This window comes from Rhineura floridana, chromosome 9, assembly GCF_030035675.1.
Source record: "Rhineura floridana isolate rRhiFlo1 chromosome 9, rRhiFlo1.hap2, whole genome shotgun sequence".
Lineage (NCBI taxonomy): Eukaryota > Metazoa > Chordata > Lepidosauria > Squamata > Rhineuridae > Rhineura > Rhineura floridana.
The window spans coordinates 78,775,857-78,795,131 of NC_084488.1; the positions used below are offsets into that span (position 1 = coordinate 78,775,857).

The 19,275-nt window shown below is 42.2% G+C and overlaps 1 protein-coding gene across 9 annotated transcripts in view; it reads right to left on the reverse strand.

Annotated features, from left to right (window-relative positions):
* Positions 1-19,212, reverse strand: part of ABHD18 (abhydrolase domain containing 18) — a 43,498-nt gene extending 24,286 nt beyond the window's left edge. Inside the window, exons 1-6 of one of the 9 annotated variants that reach the window (XM_061585069.1) lie at positions 18,830-19,211; positions 17,574-17,632; positions 15,454-15,557; positions 6,649-6,676; positions 6,188-6,272; positions 3,366-3,466 (exon numbers count right to left, since the gene is read on the reverse strand). In XM_061585069.1, coding sequence (XP_061441053.1) covers positions 3,366-3,391 — 26 coding nt within the window. In that variant the 5' untranslated portion in view covers positions 3,392-3,466; positions 6,188-6,272; positions 6,649-6,676; ... (1 more) ...; positions 17,574-17,632; positions 18,830-19,211. Of the gene's footprint in view, positions 1-3,365; positions 3,467-6,177; positions 6,273-6,648; positions 6,754-15,453; positions 15,558-17,573; positions 17,636-18,829 lie in introns of those variants that run through there. The other 8 variants (XM_061585070.1, XM_061585067.1, XM_061585063.1 and 5 more) reach the window with 8 other exon arrangements.
* Between the last annotated feature and the right edge of the window lie 63 nt (positions 19,213-19,275).

Here is a 19,275-nt window from a genome sequence, read left to right on the forward strand (position 1 = left end):
ATAGGTTCGGAAATCGCGGCCTCGTCCCCTGGACCGCGTTCCTCGAAAGGGCTGGGTCGTGCGGTATGAGGTGAAACATCTGAAAGGCCTGCGATCAACGTTCCTGACAGTGGCCAAGACAGGCTTTCGAGCATCCTTGGGGTCAACAAGCACTGCCTTTAGGGCTTCCTCGCCGAAGAGTAATGAGCCGGAATAAGGTGCCCTTGATAAATTAACTCTGGCTGTAGAGTCCGCTTGCCAGTGACGAAGCCAGAGGGTCCGCCGAGCGACTACCTGAGCTGCCATAGCTAGTGCTCCCAGCTGATTTGCATCCAAGGTGGCATCAGCCCCAAAAGCCGCTGTCTCGCGCAATTTCATCACTGACCTCAGAGAGACAGGATCGGGATTAGGATCATCCAAGAGGTCATCCAACCACATCATCGCTGCCCTGGAAGAGATGGAAGCTGATGCCGAGGCTCGCATGGAGAAAGCGGTGGCCTCATGATTCTTGCGTAAGGCAAAGTCCAGCCTCCGCTCAGTGGCGTCCTTTAAATGTGAATCTCCTTCCCTTGGCAAAAGGGATCTAGAGACTAGACTGGAGATCGGCTCGTCTATGCCAGGGACGGCCAGTCTGCTTGTAAAGTACGGAGCCAAAGAGTAAAGTCTGTCCGCAAGGGCGTTAAAACGGCGTGTTTGTAATGGATGAGACCATTCGTCCTTGGCCAGTTCAGCAATAGGATCTGGCACAGGAAGGTAGTGCTCTGCTGGTGTGGGGGATTTCAAGACCCTGGCCCCTTTAATAGCGGGAGTGGCAGCTGCAGGTTGTGTAGATTGGAGACCAAGGGTGTTCAATACTCTGCGAGCAAGGGGCTGATAATCTAAGGCATCAAACAGGCGATAAGATGTATCCTCCTCATGTTCCGAATGATCACTCCATTCGTCTCCTTCGGCTTGCACAGCAAATGGTGACTCCTCCCCACAAGAAACGTCATCAACAAACCTGCCCCTGGCAATGTCAAAAGGATTTAGAGAGCATGATGATCTGCCTCATTGCATACATAGTGGTCCACACTGCGCTGAGGAATGGCGGGGATTTGTGACGGTGACTGTGTTTGAGTGAACAACGACAACATGTCTTGTAGTTGTGATATGAACTCATGAGACAGCTGCAGCCCCGGTAAGGTAGATGGTTGCGTTTGTAGAGGCAACGTTATGGACGGCTCAGTAGGCTGTGAAGATGAATAAGCCCTAGGTGGTAATATGGGAGGAGGGTGGCTGGCTGCTGGTTGGTCAGGAAACCCAGCAAAGTCCTCCTCGGAGGATGCAGTCGGAGAGTGAAATAGATTCGTTAACTGTTCCTGGCCCGCCCCCTCGGAAACCGGAACAGAGACGTAGTGTGGCCGCTTGGTTGTGCTGTGGCTGGATAGATGTTTAGTTTTGGCAACCGCTTTGGTGTGCTTATGCTTGGCCGCCTTAGATTGTTTCGGCTTGGTTGCCTGAGTTGTCGCTGGCTGTTCCGCCATCATATATTTTCTAGGGGGTTCAGTACACGGCCACGGATGGGGCAGAATGCACCGGCTCAGATGGCTAAGTACACGGCCACGGATGGGGCAGAATGTACAATTTCAACAGCGTTGGTACACGGCCACGGATGGGGCAGAATGTACAGTATCAACAGCCTTGGTACACGGCCACGGATGGGGCAGAATGTACAGATCGAACAGCCTTGGTACACGGCCATGGATGGGGCAGAATGTACAGTTCCAGACACCCTGAGTATACGCAGAATGTACAATTTCAAACAGCCTTGGTACACGGCCAAGGATGGGGCAGAATGCACAGTTCCAAACAGGCTTTGCACATGGCCACGGATAGGGCAGAATGTACAGTTCCAACTAGGCTGGATACACGAAACAGCTTCAATAGTCAGCTTCAGGCAGCAGTTTGTGTTGAAGAACTTATAGCAGGATTATAGAGGTTCTGCTCTGCAGCATACACACAGAAACTGACAGAAAAGGCAGAAACTGACAGAAAAGGCCTAGAACAGAATCGTTTACTATGGAAAGGACCAAACAGGAAGGGCAGGAAAAAAGGGGGAGGAACAAAATGGCGCCTGTGAAAAGAGCGGGAAAATTGGCCAATCAGAAAGGCTTGGGGCGATGAAGAAGCAATGGCGGTCACAGGGGAGCACCAGCGAGCTCAAAAAACGGCCTCAAAAAACGCTCTGGAGCCGCGGGGCTGAGGAGCGCGATCACGGCTTAGAGAGCGAGCCAGATCTCTACAGCCGCGGGACAGACTCAGCAAACGAGGGGAATAAGGAGCAGCAGCCGCAGGCTCCGAAAGCAGTCACGGCGAGATTTAAAATGCCGCAGAACGAGCCGGGGGAGGCGAGGCAGCCCAACCAGAAAGGGACACTGAAAGTAGAAAGAGCCGCAGCCGCAGGCTCTGGAGAAAAAACTAAGGGAGCTGCCGCGAAAATAGGCGGCGAGTTGACAAAAGAGCGGCGGCGCAAGGCAGAGAGATGGAGCCGCAAGCTCCTGGATTAAGTCTGCGTCCGCCGGCTGAGGAAGGGAGAACCACAGCCGCGGTCTCCCAGAATCGCCATTTGGCTAGGCAGGGAGCTGCAGCCGCAAGCTCCTGGAGTAAGTCTGCGTACACCGACTGAGGAAGGGAGAACCGCAGCCGCGGTCTCCCAGAATCGCCGTTCGGCTAGGCAGGGAGCTGCAGCCGCAAGCTCCCGTAACAAGGCTGCGTCCGCCGCCCTAGGAAGGGAGAACCGCAGCCGCGGTCTCCCAGTACATAGCTAGGGACTGAGGGAAAAAAATAGACAAAAATGGGATCCCCCTTAAGTACAAAGACAAACAAAGTACAGTCAGTCCCACAGACTCTAAAGTAAAAGACAGAGGGATGGAAATAACGTGGAATACACACACAAAACCTCCACACCCTGTCACACAAACACACAAAAACTTATCTAGACGCTAGCTATATATCCAACTTGCACGGACGAAGGCAAGAATGAACTGGAGAGTGGGAGGGGCCTGACGCCCCTAGTCTTGACTTCAAAAACATTCTTGCCTTCGGACGATAGGTGGAGCTATAACCCGCTTGATGGCAGTCCTCCTATGGAAAATGTTAGTTAGCACCTTTTTAATGGTAGTGTTGTCCAAACTGGGACAAAACCTTGTAGTGAAGCTCTCAGAGCACATAACACAAAGACAGACTGTTGTAGCTTTTCTCAGTATGACTTAGTACAGATAAAACCTTAAACACAACATGCAAACCTATCCTTATTCAAAATTAACATTTATGTGTCACCTTTTCATTAACATTTAGTCTCATCCCACTCTCTAATTTCATAACTTATGTTATGTCCCTGTCCTTACCTTGCTGTGATGGATTCTGATGGCATGATATCTGGAACATAATGAGCCAAAGGGGAAATGAAGTGCCCATCCAGGACCTTACAGTCTGATTGCTCCTCAACCTACAGCAACATTACATTTTTACTGAACCTGTCAAACATTACAATGTACCTTTGGTGAAAATATCTAGTTCTGTAAAAAAGGCCACAAATACAATGAAAAAAACCAGTTCTCACTAACAACTGGCATACAGTTGGTAAATTTGCAGTTGGTATTCAGAAGCATACTGCTTCTAAAAAGTCCCCGGTTTTAAGAAGTCCGCCACATTTCAACTCGGGCATAGTCAGGTCCAGCTGGAGATTGGGCTTCCTGCTATCAATAGCCAGTCCTCCTTGAAAACATCTTCCCAACCCCTAAAAAGGTTACATTTAAGAAGAGAAAGGGGCTGACAGCCAAGAGCACTCAGTAGAAGTTTTCCAGATTCTGCTTAACTGGAAAAAATGCTCAAGAGGACTTTTTTTTGCCTTGGGAAGGAAAGGTGGGGAAACTGAAACAGGGGACTTGCTTCTACCATTTTTTAAAAACCTTTCCTTCAAAATACTCAAAATCCCCTCAAGTTTTCTTGAGTATCCAAGGAAAGCTACAAAATGTGCCAAAAAAAATGTTTTCCCAACATAAGATGAACAGTTCATCCATTGTTAATCTTCAAAAGCTTTTGTTTCATTCATCAGTTTCAAACTGAAGTTTTTTAGGCTGCAATCCTGACTCCAGTAACAGGACAATCCTAACTACAGAAAACTGGTGTAACTTTTCCCAATTTCCATTCAGGAAGCATTTGACTTATGCCACTTTTCTGTCGGCTAAGTACCGCTGAGCTGTTAGGTCACATGATCGAGCTGAAAGGGGCTTGGAACAGGTGTAAGGCTCTTTCCCCCGCTATGCCCCCTTTTTGGACAAGCCAAAAAGGCCCCCAAGGCGGCTTACACACAAATACAAAACACAAATACAAAATACAAATAAAAACAATACAATTTACAAAAAATCAAACTAACAAAATTATAGCATTTCTAAAAAGCATCAACAGCTATCCAAAAGCATTCATCTTCCTGGTAAAGGACAGTCCCCAGAAAAATGTCACTGAGAGCAGTTATGCTGATGTATCTCCAGCTCAGCTGGGATAAAGGACTTATGGCCGCATAGCCCTGGCTCAGCCAGGAAGGCATGATCCACTGCATCTAAACCCTCATCCTAGCGGATCGTAGGTTTGGACTACATGGTTACTTGGGAGTAACTCCTATTGACTTCTGAATAGACATGGATTAGGATTGCTATGTAAGTTATTTATTAAAATTATTAAGTCTAGTTCTGCAGATGTTTCTTTTCTAAGCAGCTTTAATTAAAAGGGAAACATCAAGAAAATAAATAAAATGGTATCTCTCTCATTAAGCACACTTCTATTAATTGATTTCTTTTCTTTACTGTTTTACAGGAATACAGTGAAAATATAGTTTGAAAGCATATGAGTTGTTCTGCTGATGTCTCATACCAAACGAAGCCTTTCGTCATTCATCAGCAACTCTACATTAAGGCAAAATGTATGAAGCTTACAATACCTAAAGTATTCATATTATTACTAGCACATCCTCCAAATCAAATTCAGCTGTGATGGTACTGGACCAATGTCAGAAGGCAGCAATGGGTTGGTGAGAGATAGTACGTTGAGGTTTAATCCCAGAAAGATGGAGTTGTGGGTTGGGTGCACAAGTTTGGTAATCTGAAGGACACTCTTTTTGGACATGGTTGCGCTCCCCTGAAGGAAGAGGTATTCCTTGATCCACCTTTATCACCTGAGACTCAAGTGATTTCAATGCACAAAGTGCCTATTTCCAGTTCTAGCTGTTTCACCAGCTACAGCCACTTGTGGACTGTGATAACCTTGCCAAAGTAATCTATACTCTGGTAACCTCCCCGTTAATTGTAATGCACTCTACATGGGATTACCCTTGAAGATAACCTTAGAAGGTGCAGTTTGCACAGACTATGGCTGCTAGGATTCTGAATGGTTCTATGAGGCAAGCACGTATAACACCAATTCTAAAGAATTTGAACTGGCTATCTACATGCTCCAAGTAGCCTATAAAGCCCTACACAGCTTTGGAACCAGATACAGGGAGGAAAGCCTTTTCTTATATCAGCCTGCCCATGCATTGAGATCTGCAGAAGAGGCCCCACTGAAACGTATTACACAGTAACTTAAGACAGAGCCTTTTCTACCATGGCACCTCATTTATGGTTCCCTCTTGAGGTTCAGTGAGCACTATCATGGTCTGTCTTTTGATGCTGACTAAAAACATAACTCTTCACCAAGACTTTTGGTTATCAGTTTTGAAATGGTGTTGGTCACTGTAGCAGAAATATGAATATATTGTGTCTCATAATTTTATAATTTTAACTGACCTGATTTTATTGCTTGCTTTATGAAGGGTTTATGTTGTTACCCACCCTGTGATCAAGAATTTGATGAAGGATGGAATAAATAAATAGTAAATAGAAGGAGGAATTGTAGTAAAGACAGCGAGCTACAGAAAACCATAGATTGCATTTTTGAAAATGTTATTTGTAGAGTTCTAACACAAAGTTTACCAAATTACACGTTCCTTTCCATACATACTCTTCACTTCAACACACAATACATCTCCTTTGAATAAACTGTTATCCATTTTCACAACCGGGATACAAACTTTGCATAAACTCCTAAGCTACTTATTTATTATTTGATTTATATCCTGTCCTTCCTCCCAGCAGGAGCCCACTTAAGAAAACTAATACATACACCTTAATACCTTGTTTATTTGCACCGGATAGTCTCTTGAAACCAGATTCTGACATCTTTCTCTGTTTCCAATAATCTTTCTGAATTCAAATATTCTGTTAATGAAAAAAAGTGTTTTGTTTCAGATATCACTACACAGAAGACACAAAAAAGTGTTTTATAATTTTGACTGCTTCACCTAGATGATCTTTAATACTATCCCCATCTAGGATATAATTTCTAATCTTAAAATGAACAACTCCAGCACAAGCTTTGTTTAAAGATTGATATCACATTAGAAATAATCATGTATTAGTTGTCCTTCAGTTTGAGACATGTGGCTTTCTAGCTTTCCCTTCACAGAGTATCAAAAAGTTGCTTTAAGCCTTCTATGTACACTCAGAATATAGGCTTCTGGGACATTTGTTGTCATGTAAAAATCAGAGCATGCATAGCAATCAGGGATTGAAGCGTAAGTGAGCTAATAGCTACCTTTTCAAGTCTTCTGGTCTTCCCCATCCTTGAATAAAAAGCTTAGTGAGAAGAAGGCGCCTGTATAAGACATCTAGTTTGCTCACACCCATTAGCAAAACACATCTAGAAAAAGAGCAGAGATAACTGCTTCACATCTAGGTGAAAAGTACTACGGTTTCTCAGTTCATAACCAGCTGTAAAAGTACATCTATTCATGTTTGCAATGAAAGGAAAAGCCAATCAAACACACACACACACAAACTGTACAACATAACTTCCAAAAATATACTTTGGACTGGCACATTAATGTGCATAAAAGAAGAACCCTGCATGTTCTTTGTTTAATATGAGTAAGGAATTTGAATTTCTTAATGTTGGATTTAATGCACTTTTAATAAGCCACTTCTCAACACTGCCTGCAATTCTGCTACAAAAGCAAATATTCAGTGGAGGGAAAAAGATACCCTCTTAATCCAGTGAAGTGGCAAACATTTGTTTTACAAGTGTGAATAAACCCTTAACATGCATGTGGGCAGAAGCCTATGTTTGTAGGACTAGGTAATGATGAATCATCAAGTTTCAATCACTGGGGAAAAAACTATTAAGTAGCATTCTCATTGCATACAAATTCCTACTAGTGCCAGCTGCTTAATTTGAGGGACCAGACTCTATGGGACTTCTCAGTCTGTAAGAGGCAGGGTGCCTGCTGCATATCCACTAAGGTTAACAGCTACCATTCCTTTATATGCAGCAGAAAGTTTGGCTCCATTTCTCCTTCAATGTTGGACCCAGAAAAAAGTCCAGAAGAGGGGGACAGAGAAAGAGAGGTCTTTCATTTTGTGGTAGGGATGAAATATCATCTGTGAGTCCTCAGTGACATGCAGAAACTTAGAAGAGGGAAAGCATTTTGTTTCTCACCCTGCCAATCTTTGGAGAAAGTCAAAAGCAACACGTCTCCTGTACTGCTTCTGGTTTTCCACAGAGCACAACAGGAAGTAAGAGAGAAGACCACCTCCCACAGCAAACAACAGATAACTATGAAGGCTGTATAGCACAGAGTGAGATTGTACACCACCACTCCACATCTTCTGGCCTGCCCAGAGAAATCAGGAGAAGAAACAAGATTCTCACTCTGTGCAGGTCCTCAGCAAAGTCAATTGGCAAAGAGGGGTTATAAAGGAACGACCTCCTGACTTTAGGCAGCCTGCACAACGCAAGAATGGTCATTGTTGTAACAATTGCCCCTCTATGGGACCTTCTTACTCAGCCATTCAACACACTTTGTAGAGAAGTCATTGTAAAGCAATCAGGGCTTTTGCCTATCTTTATTCAACATTTGTATAAAATCTAAGCTTGAATTCTGAGCACATTTCAAAGTTTAAACTTAAGCAATGCATAATTTAACAGATGCAAGCCAATACAGTGTCCGAACTAAATACATCTTTCAGATTACGTTGTCATCCTATGTAGTTATTATTTATTCAGGGTATTAGTTGCTTACTGTCATAAAGAGATTGTAAGTAACTTACAAAATTTTAAGAGCACAAACTATATTAAAAAAGAAAAAAGAGGAGACTGGATCTATAAGATGATGATGATTAATTTCATTTGTTGGTTACCTCATACTCAAGAGTCTCTAGGCGATTTACAACAGATTTAAAAACATACAATGTAAAAACTTAACACTCAAACAAAAAGGAATAACTAAGACATCATATATCAAAGGCCAAAGGCCTGAGTGAAAAGGAAGGTCTTTGCCTGGCGCCTAAAGATGAATAAAGAAGGTACCAGGCGTGCCTCCCTGAGGAGAGCACTGCACAGCTGGGAGTCCATTACTGAAAAAACCTGTTCTTGTGTTGCCCCCCTCTGAGCCTTCCATGGAGGGATCTGTGATGTCCCTGCATATATAATACTGTAAATATGGTAAGTGAGGGTTTATTAGAGTAAATGAGGTAAATGGACTGAGTGAGAGGGGGGAGTACATGGGTTGGAATATTGATGAGTGTTGTATTATGATTGGCTGAGCGTTTGAGTGTCTGAAGGTATAAATGAGAGGATAGTTGATGGGGGGGGAGAAGCTGGTTGGTTCTGTTGGTTGGTTGGTTTTGGGAGGCTTTTGCTGGGTGGATTGGATTAGGCGGGTAGTAAGGCAGGTTATTGACGACTAGAAACAAAGAGTAACGCATCTTATGAAACCACACGCTTGTTGACTATACCTTTAAGTAATCTTGTTATTCCCCGTGTATATAAATAAATATTTCTTGGTTTACCAGAACGCCTGATCCAAAATGTATTGTCACTCTTAAGTCCTATTACTTTCAATGGGAATAGTCATGACTGCAATTTAAAACTTTTTAAAATCTTATAACAGAAAAAGTAACTTTAAAAAATCATCAAATACTTATAAGCCAAGTTGAATAGACAAAGTAAGACTGGAACAAAAACCAATCCAGAATATTTTGAAACCACATTGTATCTTTGGAAAAAGAAGGCTCTTTTGAAAATACTCCAGAAACAGAATGTGAATTGCTACAAAACTGTTTTGTCTTCATCCTGGTTCTTTTGATTTCAAAACATGTGTCAACTTAGATAAAATGTGGGAATTTATTAGGAGCTACTTGCATTCTAATACCTTGCAATCAACATTCTTACCACAGCTGCTTATATAGTAAATTATTAAAGTATACAGATAAAGGAAAGAACACACAGAACCATTTTCCTATATGACTAACCTGTCTTACTGATTTCAAAGGCCCTAAAATGTGGCTAAAGTATTCTAGATTCAACTCTGTATGTATTTATTACTATTACATATACTATACCACATATACCATCACAGCTATTCTTATTTTATTAACATAGACCAGGATTCTCCCTTCTACAGCTCAATTCTGAGCTTGATTCAAGGTGTTGGTTTTAACCTATAAAGCCTTACATGGCTTGGGACCACAATACCTGATGGAATACCTCTCCCAACACGAACCCACCCATACACTACGCTGAACATCCAAGGCCCTCCTCCAGGTGCCTACTCCGAGGGAAGGTCAGAGGCTAGCAACAAGGGAGAGGGCCTTCTCCGTGGTGGCCCCCAAATTATGGAATGATCTCCCTGACAAGGTACGCTTGGCACCCACACTGTTCTCTTTTTGGCACCAGGTCAAGACTTTCCTCTTCTCCCAGACATTTTAGCATGTGTTTTTAAACTGCTTTTTAAAAATGTGTTTTTTAAATTTGTATATTTGTTTTTAATGTTTTAATTGTTGTAAACCACCCAGACAGCTTCGGCTATGGGGTGGTATATAAATGCAATAAATAAATAAATAAATAAATAAATAATAATAATAATTCTACATTTACACAATTCTGCATAGATTCTACATGTGGAGGGGGCAAAGTGAGATCACACACACATTCTGAGTTCCATTTATCAACTAAAGGGTATGAGTGGAGCCTGTACCCTGAAATCTTGAAGGCTCTGTTCAGACCTTCATTTCAATATGCTGAAATTAGAAGAGTAGTGGAGCCAACAGTAGTAATTCCACATGCTGATTCTACATGGAATTTTTATGTGAAAAGTGATAATTTCCCTGTAACGCAGATTGAGAGATGGAACCATGGGACAGCAAGTTTTTGCCACAGGTGAGACTGGACCCAGAAACTTTCTAGTGTATAGTTCAATGTCCTAGCTACTATAGTACATTAGCTCAGGAACAGGAATCAATCATGAGTAGAAGAATGAAAATTCAGAGTAATTAGGTTGTTTCAGCATATGTTACACTTTCTATTACCTGCAAAGCGATTTATGCTGCAGAGATATCTAAAAGAAATCTCTTGCCTGCCAGTTTACATTGTCTTGCTGATGGGTAAATTATTAAGGTAGAAAGTTCAATGAGAAGGACACAGTTGGTTAAACAGAGTAATACTTGCTATTGTGTAAGTAACATACCACAGAGTACAGAGCCACCTAATTTTAGGAACTGAGTTCTAGTGGATAGACAGGTTGCACAAATTCCAAGATTTTAAACAGTTGCAGATAGAGAAGAATGTGCACCCTATAATGATGGAAGAAGATCCAAGACGTTTTTGGTTCACAATGAGAGGCCAGTTTACATGTATTAATCTGTGTTAAGACAAAGATGCTTGAACTCCAAGGACCCCGTTTGCCCACTGCAATTAACCCAGCTTTGGTAGCAAAGTTGCTTTCAGGGCAGACATATCACTGGGTGAGACCCTCCCAATATTTATCCTGCCAAGAAAGAAAACTGTTGATTCAAAAAACACTTCTACATAATATAATGATATGGTCCCCAATTTGTGTTGCAAACTTGTACTTTGTAAATGTTGCTGTAATGGAATGAAACTGCCCATTTCTTTTTTCCACCTCATTTAAAACAGACACACACACTTCAAAATTTCCTTAATTCATAAGTAATATTCACTAATAGGCAAAAAACCTTGCGGTTTAAGAATGTACCTATAGCCCACAGCTATTCTATCAAACTTTAAAAAACAGGGAAATTGGGCAGCTATAGTGACTGCACAAGGGGAGCAGGAGACCTGAACTCCTCTCTGAGATATTGTACTGCCCTACAAATTGGTCAAAATGCAAACACCATTTGGGTTGGTCTTTCGCAGTCCAATCCACTTCCTGTGTAGCTTGAAAGAATTGGGTAACGTGCCTCTGAGCATATGGTGAGTGGTGGCAACACCTGCCATCTCCAAAGATAGAGAATTATATTTTTGTATGTTTGTTGGTGTTCTTCTTACTTTGCTTCTTTCCTGTGTTACTAATGTTTCTACAATCTACACTAGAAAATTTTATTTCCCTCATTATTCATCCTAGAAATCCGTGTCAAATTTATTTTTATTAATTTCAATTGGTCAGTGTCATATGATGGTGAAGACAGCCTTTTGTGTTTCAAATTGGAGGTTACGTTCTATTTCTATTTTGGGTGCATTAACAGTGGAATCTGGACCTGCAGTGTGATGAAAAATCAGACTGATTCCATTATGTTACTACTTCAGCAATGTCTCTAGCTGTTGGAAAAAAGAGGATGCATGTTTTCAGCCTGCTATGTTTAAACCACTTCATTTAAGGCAAGGTGGGCACAGTCAATTAAAAACATAGAGCACACCTAGCATTTTGCTAGAATATATTTCACCTACCACTGTTTTATCTTGTGCAAATTGAGACCCTCCTGAGGTCCACTGGAGACTATTCTGCAGAAGTCAGTGCCATTATTCCACAATTATGTTTGGAGTTTTTTTAGTATAAATTTTGCAAAGAGTTGCTGTACTTCACATATTCACAGAAATAGAAACAAAAGAAAATGATTTCCTATAGGAAACTTCACTAAAATTGCAAAGGAAATCAGACATATTCAAAGTGACCATCTGAACTATATCAACTGTCTTAATAATGTTGCTTCCTCCCTGCTAAAACAAGATCAGCACAGCACATGTCTTCTTTCTGTTATTTGGGCTGATTGCAGGTGTGGCCACCACTCACCATATGCTCAGAGGCACATGTTACCAAATTCTTCCAAGCTACACAGGAAGTGGATTGGACTGTGAAAGACCAACCCAAATGGTGTTTGCATTTTGACCAATTTGTAGAGCAGTCCAGTATCTCAGAGAGGAGTTCAGGTCTCCTGCTCCCCTGGTGCATTCACTATAGCTGCCCAATTTCCCTGCTTTTTAAAGTTTGATAGAATAGCTGTGGGCTATAGGTACGTTCTTAAACTGCAAAGTTTTTTGCCTATTAGTGGATTTCCCTGCTTTTTAATCCGGGAGGTAAGAAATGGGATCCTGTGCAAGTTTGTTGAGAATGGATTGATCATTTGCATGCTTATTGAGTTCAATGAGATTTACTCCCCTGCAATCATGCTTAGGATAGGTGAAACTGACCACACAGGATGGGGAGGGGAGGAGGAGGAAGAGGGAGGGGAGGAAATGCAGAGAGGAGGACTGGGAGGGGAGCAGGCAGGATGGGGAGGGGAGGAGAAGGACAGGTTTGATCATTTGCATGTTTATTAAATTCAGTGTGATTTACTCCCGTGCAATCATGCTTAGGATAGGTAAAACTGACGGGGGGGAGGAAGGGAGGGCTGGAGTGGGCAGGGGAGGAGGAAGGGAGAGGAGAGGGGAAAAGCATGTCTGATCATTTGCATGCTTATTTTCAATGGGATTTCCTCCTATGCAATCTTTGTTAGGATAGGAAACACTGACCATGGGGCGGGGAAGTGGGAGTGGGAAGGAGCGTATTGGAGGGGGGCAAAGGAAGGTGGAGTGGAGGGCAGGTCTGATCATTTGCATGCTTATTTTCAATGGGATTTACTCCTATGCAATCTTGGTTAGGATAGGAAACACTGACCATGGGGGAGGAGGAGTGGGAGTGGGAAGGAGCATATTGGAGGGGGGCAAAGGAAGGGGGAGGGGAGGTTTGATCATTTGCATGCTTATAGAGTTCAATGGTATTTACTTCTGTGCAATCATGTTTAAGATAGGTAAAACTGACCATGGGGAGGAAGAAGGGGAGGGGGAGGGGAGGAGGGGGAAGGGGAAAGAGGGGATTGGAAGGGGATGGGGAGGGAGGGGATAGGAGGAAGGAGAAGGGAGGGTGGGTTTGATCATTTGCATACTTTTTGAGTTCAATGGGATTTATTTCTATGCAATCATGTTTGAAAATGGAAATGGACTGCCTTCAAGTCAATCCCCACCTATGGTGACCCTTTGAATAGGGTTTTCATGGTAAACGGTATTCAGAGGTGATTTCACCATTGCCTTCCTCTGAGGCTGAGAGGCAGTGACTGGCCCAAGGTCACCCAGTCAGCTTCATGGCTGTGTGGGGATTCGAACCCTGGTCTCCCAGGTTGTAGTCCAACACTGACCCAGGGAAGGGGCAGGGAGTGGGAGGGGAGGAGATTGGGTGGGCGGGCACTGGGCAGAAAGGAAGCTCCTTTCCTTTCCAAAAGGAAAACATTGTAAACAGAATCATTCTTTTTCAGGCTTTCCCCCACCTTTTTATTCTACAGCAGGCACATGTAGCCTCCTACCAAATTTAAACCAAAGCTTTCCCTGGACGCATCCACACCAGGCCTTTATTTCACTTTGGAGAGTCATGGCTTCTCTCAAAGTATCCTGGGAAGTGTAGTTAGTGAAGGGTGCTGAGAGTTGCTAGGAGACGCCCTGTTCCCCTCACAGACCTTCAATCAGAGTGGTTGACTGTTAAACCATTCTCTCAGGGGAATAGGAGTCTCTTAGCACCCTTCACAAACTACACTTCCCAGGATTCTTTGAGGGAAGCCATGACTGTCTCACATGAAATCAAAGTCTGGTGTGGGTGTGGCCCTGATTAGCTAAGCTCAGCAGCTGTGAGGCTTTTAGAACTCTGACAGTTGGTTCTTACTGAGCATGCTCCGCGTTATCATTGGGTTCCAGCCAAAATTTATTAAATTAATTAAAAATCAGCCAGGCATTTTTTCAACTTTTCAACTGCAGAAGATGAAGGTCAGAGTATGGGGCAAGGTCAGTATTAGGATTACAGGTACTCTGTGAATATGCCTGATTTTTAATGAATTGCAACAGATTATGAGAACTCTCAGAGAAAAAAGTCCAAAAGGGCTCTGAGGTTTTTTTCTCTCTTTTTACACTCTGAACTGTCTATTCGCTGTGACTGTTTTGTGTATCGCCATAAAAATTGACAGGGTTGTAAGCAAGCGTTTCTGAGTTCAGGACTATAAGTTTTGTAATGTTTTGTTTTGAAATGAGCTTATGGGAAGCCTCAGAATGGTATGGGGGATATTTTCAATTTAACATTGCGGAATGTGAAAAATCCCCGCTGGCTATAGTATACAGCCACTCTCGCAGCTGTATAATAACAGATAAAATTATGATCATACAATAATTTCAGGATGATATTTTTATCGGCAGATACTAAAAACTAGGTTCTATCTGCAACGCCACAACTGAGACCCACTTTACTTGTTTTAGCCCGATATCCAAATTCAAAACTCTGCTCAAAGAGGTGACTTTTCTAAGATAGCAGTTCTAGATCAATGTATTAAACTGTGCAATGTACATCTAAGAAATTAATAACCTTGTCCATACTTCAGGAGGCTTGTACTTTTTTTAATAAAACAGATTTGCTCTGTAGGCTCTGTAGCCCAAGCCTCTGCAAATAAGTTCCTGATTGTTTGAGCCATGAATTCATAAATAATACTACCCAGTCATTCAGCACTTGTTAACCCTGGCTCAACTACAGGTTACAAATACTAATATGTCCTTATCTCAGGATGATGTGTATCTTTGAACATGATATTTTAAATAAATGTAACAAGCTACACAAGGCAAAATGCATTTTTCTATCACAATTATAGAAAGTATTAGAATGCTTAGAAATTATGCATCCCTTGATTTTCAGTTTTAAAATTTGGTGTAATACTTCAGATCTGAAAGAATTTGAAATATCAAAGGCCCCTGAACAAATTCCTATGAACATTAAAAATTACACACTTAACAAGCTATTTTATTATTCAGTTGTTACCAAGATAATTCTGGGAGGGAGAAATATACATTTTAATAATAATAACAATAACAATGTTCACAGATACAGCTGAAATCTGGTAAACCTTCTTTCAGTAGGAGTCAAATTCCAAGTCAGATACAGCTCTGATAAAGTGTTAAGAGATTAATCTATATTAGATATAGTTTTTATCATCAATTAAGTCAATACTGGAGTGTTAAGATTTCGCTCTTAGCATACAGAGGTAGTAATTGTCAAAAGGAACATTTAACAATCATGTTTCTAAAAATGACACTTACTGAAATGAATGCAATGACTTCAAAGCTCCTGATACTGTGGATCAAAATAGTTTTTAATCAGACACAAGTATCAGAGATCCACATGGGTTTCAGAATTCATTTACCTAGCAAGACAAGGAAACTAACATTACTTTTTTTGATTCCATTACCTTTACAGTACTACTTAACATTCAAAATGCTAAAAAGCTGTTAGTCAAATGTAGCCCCATTGATATGGTGAACAAAGTGATCATGCTTAATAAACCCCACTTACTCCATATACATGCACTGGACACAACATGTAATTAATGCAAAATTGCAGTGGTAATTCTTATGTGTGCATGCACTATTGCATTCACACACAGCCCATCAATGCAATGCAATGTCCAGCAAATAAAGCTTTCGTCCCCCTCCACATCCCCAAAATCTGCTATGGAGGGTCCCCCAACCCCCCAGCACTGGTTTTGAGGGCATACAGGGGCCTGGAGATGACGAGTGGAAGAGGAAGTTGCACTGTGCACGTAAAGTCTGTTGCAATAGTAAAGGTGCAGCAGTGGATGCAGCTTTTTCATTAGCCTATCAAAAATAGTTAATGTTTTGAATATTTATATTTATAGATGATACAAAGCTGCCACACAACAGCTAGAACAGGTTATTTAATGCAGTGGGTGGAGAGAGCCCTTAAGTAATTTTTTCTTCCTTACCCAGATATAAAAATTGTTTCAGTATCACTGCTGTGTACATCTACTGCTTATCAAGTAAAGTCAATAATACCAAGCTGCCCTATCCTTTGACATAATGCAATTGCTTAGTTAATAGTTCACCACTGCTATTTTGTCGTTTCATTTTACCACTTGTATATGGTTTGTTCATTTTCCTCATAACAAATTCCTCTTAGTTTTTGTTTGGAAACAAATCCATGGAATAATGTTGATAAAGTTAAGTTTCATGGTGGTAGCACATAAGCTTAGTATGTTGAAAAGAAGAAAATATGTTGCCAAACTTAATGCTCTACCAATTTTCTTGATAGTTCAGCTTTTACTAATCAAGACAAGGTGCAAAACATTTGTAACAATAACTCTGGATTCAACAAAAATACTATTCCCAAACAGACACAGGTTGCAGTTTGGAATCAAAATGGAAACAGGAAAGAACAGAAATAAAACAATAGTTAGCGAATGCTGAAAACGTATCATGGAATAGAGAAGTAGACAATGAATAACACAGCAATTTATCATAATATCAGGAGCATGGCTTACAGTGCAATCCTATGCATGTCTACTTCTAAGTACAGTATTGTTTAATTTAATGGGGCTTACTCCCAAGTAAGTGTGATATGACTGCAGTCTTACAGAGCAATCCAACTTGCTGGAGACCAGCAGAAGTGAAGCTGGCAGAGCTGGCAGAAGAGGATGCCACATCCAGCTGCCGCTCGGAGGCCTCTTCAAGGGGAGGATGCTGACTGCACCAGCAGGGCATGGTGGAAGGAAACAAAATACATGTTTCCTTCCATCATCTCTTTTCCCAGAGTATCGGCAGCCAGGATGGAGGTCCACAGGAGAGAGCCAAACAGGACCTGGATATTGCATAAGTCCCCCCCCCTCGGTCCCTCCTCCAACTCGCCCCTGGAATGCCCCTTTCTCAGGCCTTCTGCTGGACTGGGCTTCTTAGGCAGACCTCCAGCTGAGCTAGCTGGGTCCCGGGATGAGGGACTTATGCTGGGTAGCCAGCTCAATGGAGGGCTACCATATCCATCTCCCTTCAGCCCAGCATAGACAGAACTTGGATTGCACCCCTAGTCATGTTTTGGACACATATCCCTGTGACATACAAAAAAATGTGTTACATATAGCCACGCAATCAAAAAGGATATAGCAGAGCTTGCCAATGACATGCTTTTTCCTAAAATGAGATATAGTTTCTGTTTAATTAATCAGAAGCAATCTACAATAATAAACAACAACCCTGAAAACAGCAAGACCAGCCATGTAATTTATGAACAGAAAATTAAGTGCTTTCATAAAACATTTTTGTACAACAACCGCACAGTAAACACATACACTGAAGAAGATTCTCAATCAGTAGCTGTCAATTTTCAGTAGCAGTAATTTATATGACACAGTAGCACAGTTTATTCATACCTGTCAATCTTATTAGTCCAGATTTCTCTCTTAAGTGCAACTCTCTTCATTTAATATATCTGCTGGTTCAAAGAACAAATAATGAGACAAATTCCAGATGTAATTGAAAACATTATGTCTATACATGCTACCTAGTAAATAATCTACTATATAAGATGCAATATGCTGTCTAGGTAACACCAACAATAACCTGACTTTTTAAAGATCGCAGATTGCCCCTCAGCATCCTTTCATAGTTTTCCCCAGACAAACCTGGAGAACAGCCTGTAGGCACTGAAAAGCCTATACAGAGGTACTTACCCACTCCCAAGAGACCAGAGATTATCTTTGTGCTTGTTCACCCACAATGGGTGGTGCTACAATACCCAGAACTACCATGGTCCTCACACTAGTATTTGATTTTAAAAAAGGAATAGTATGGTACCCCCACAGGAGGTAGCTCAATTTTTAAAAAATCCAGGAGCAGCATGTTTCAGAGGTCCAGAGTTTTCTTCTAGCCTGAAGAGGCAGCGATGCTTTAGAAAACAGACTATCATTTAAGGCAAAACAAGCCTATAAACTTATACAACATTCCTCCACCTCCACAGTTACTTTCTCACAGGCCACATTGGACCTCATACCACAAGTGAGTAACCTCTACATTTTTTTCTTTCTCTCAGCTGCATCCCACATATGGAAAAGGGCGCCGCTGGCTCATGAACTAACTTAACTGTGAGGTTTTACCTGAAACGCGCTTTCACCCGAAGTCACCAACATATAAATTACATGTTTGGGCAAGCTCACATAGGCAGGGATATAAGACACCGAGATCATACTATTGAGGCGCCAAGGGGGCAAGCGCCCCCCCAAACAAGGAGCTCACCCCCACCTAGTATATTTTGCCCAGCTATAAATATAAATTACCCCTTCTGTGCCCAACCCCATAATTTTTTTTCGGATGCCGCTACTTCCGATCCTGCATAAGCTTACTCGGAAGCAAACGGGACTGGTCCCCGTGTGAACATGAAGAGAACCGCGCAGGGGAAAAAATAAAACAAAAGCAAGCAAGATAATTTTGCACGAAAGTAAAGAAAAAGAACAACAGGCAATTGGTTTGATTTCCCTTTCCGCCCTCGAAACCAAGACATACAGGACAAAATATGCAGCCCCATGTGCCACAAGACCCTTTGCCATTTATTCTGTTTAGGAACAAACTTTGACTCCAAAGATTTTTTTGTATTTCCCAGTAAGTGCGCAAAGTACTGGTAGGAACTCACAGGCTGTTCTTTATGCCTCACGAGAATAACCCTACAGCCGCCCCAGGTCCAACACCAACCACAGGGGACGCATCAGACTGCACGTTCCACCCACGGCGAATTCTTTCCGCCCGCCGTAATGAGGAAAGAAGGGGAAGGTATGAGGGGACCAGAGACAGTTGCAGCTACTGTTACCGCTGCGAGTATTTCCCCTCAGCCTCTCGCCTCTCACAGCCTGTAATTTCCAGCTACCACCTTCGATAATCCGTATTGCGCGTACGCGTGCGTACGTTTCACTATCCCGCCATACAGAAAGGGAAAAGGAGGCGGGACAACGGAGGAGAACTTCGAAGGTCGCCGCTATCATCCACACCCTCTTCCGCCGCGCAAGAAGGGGCAGGAGGGACGGGGTTAAGTCCTGAGATCAGCTCCTCCTCCATCACGTGACCAGCAGTGCTTGAGTCTCC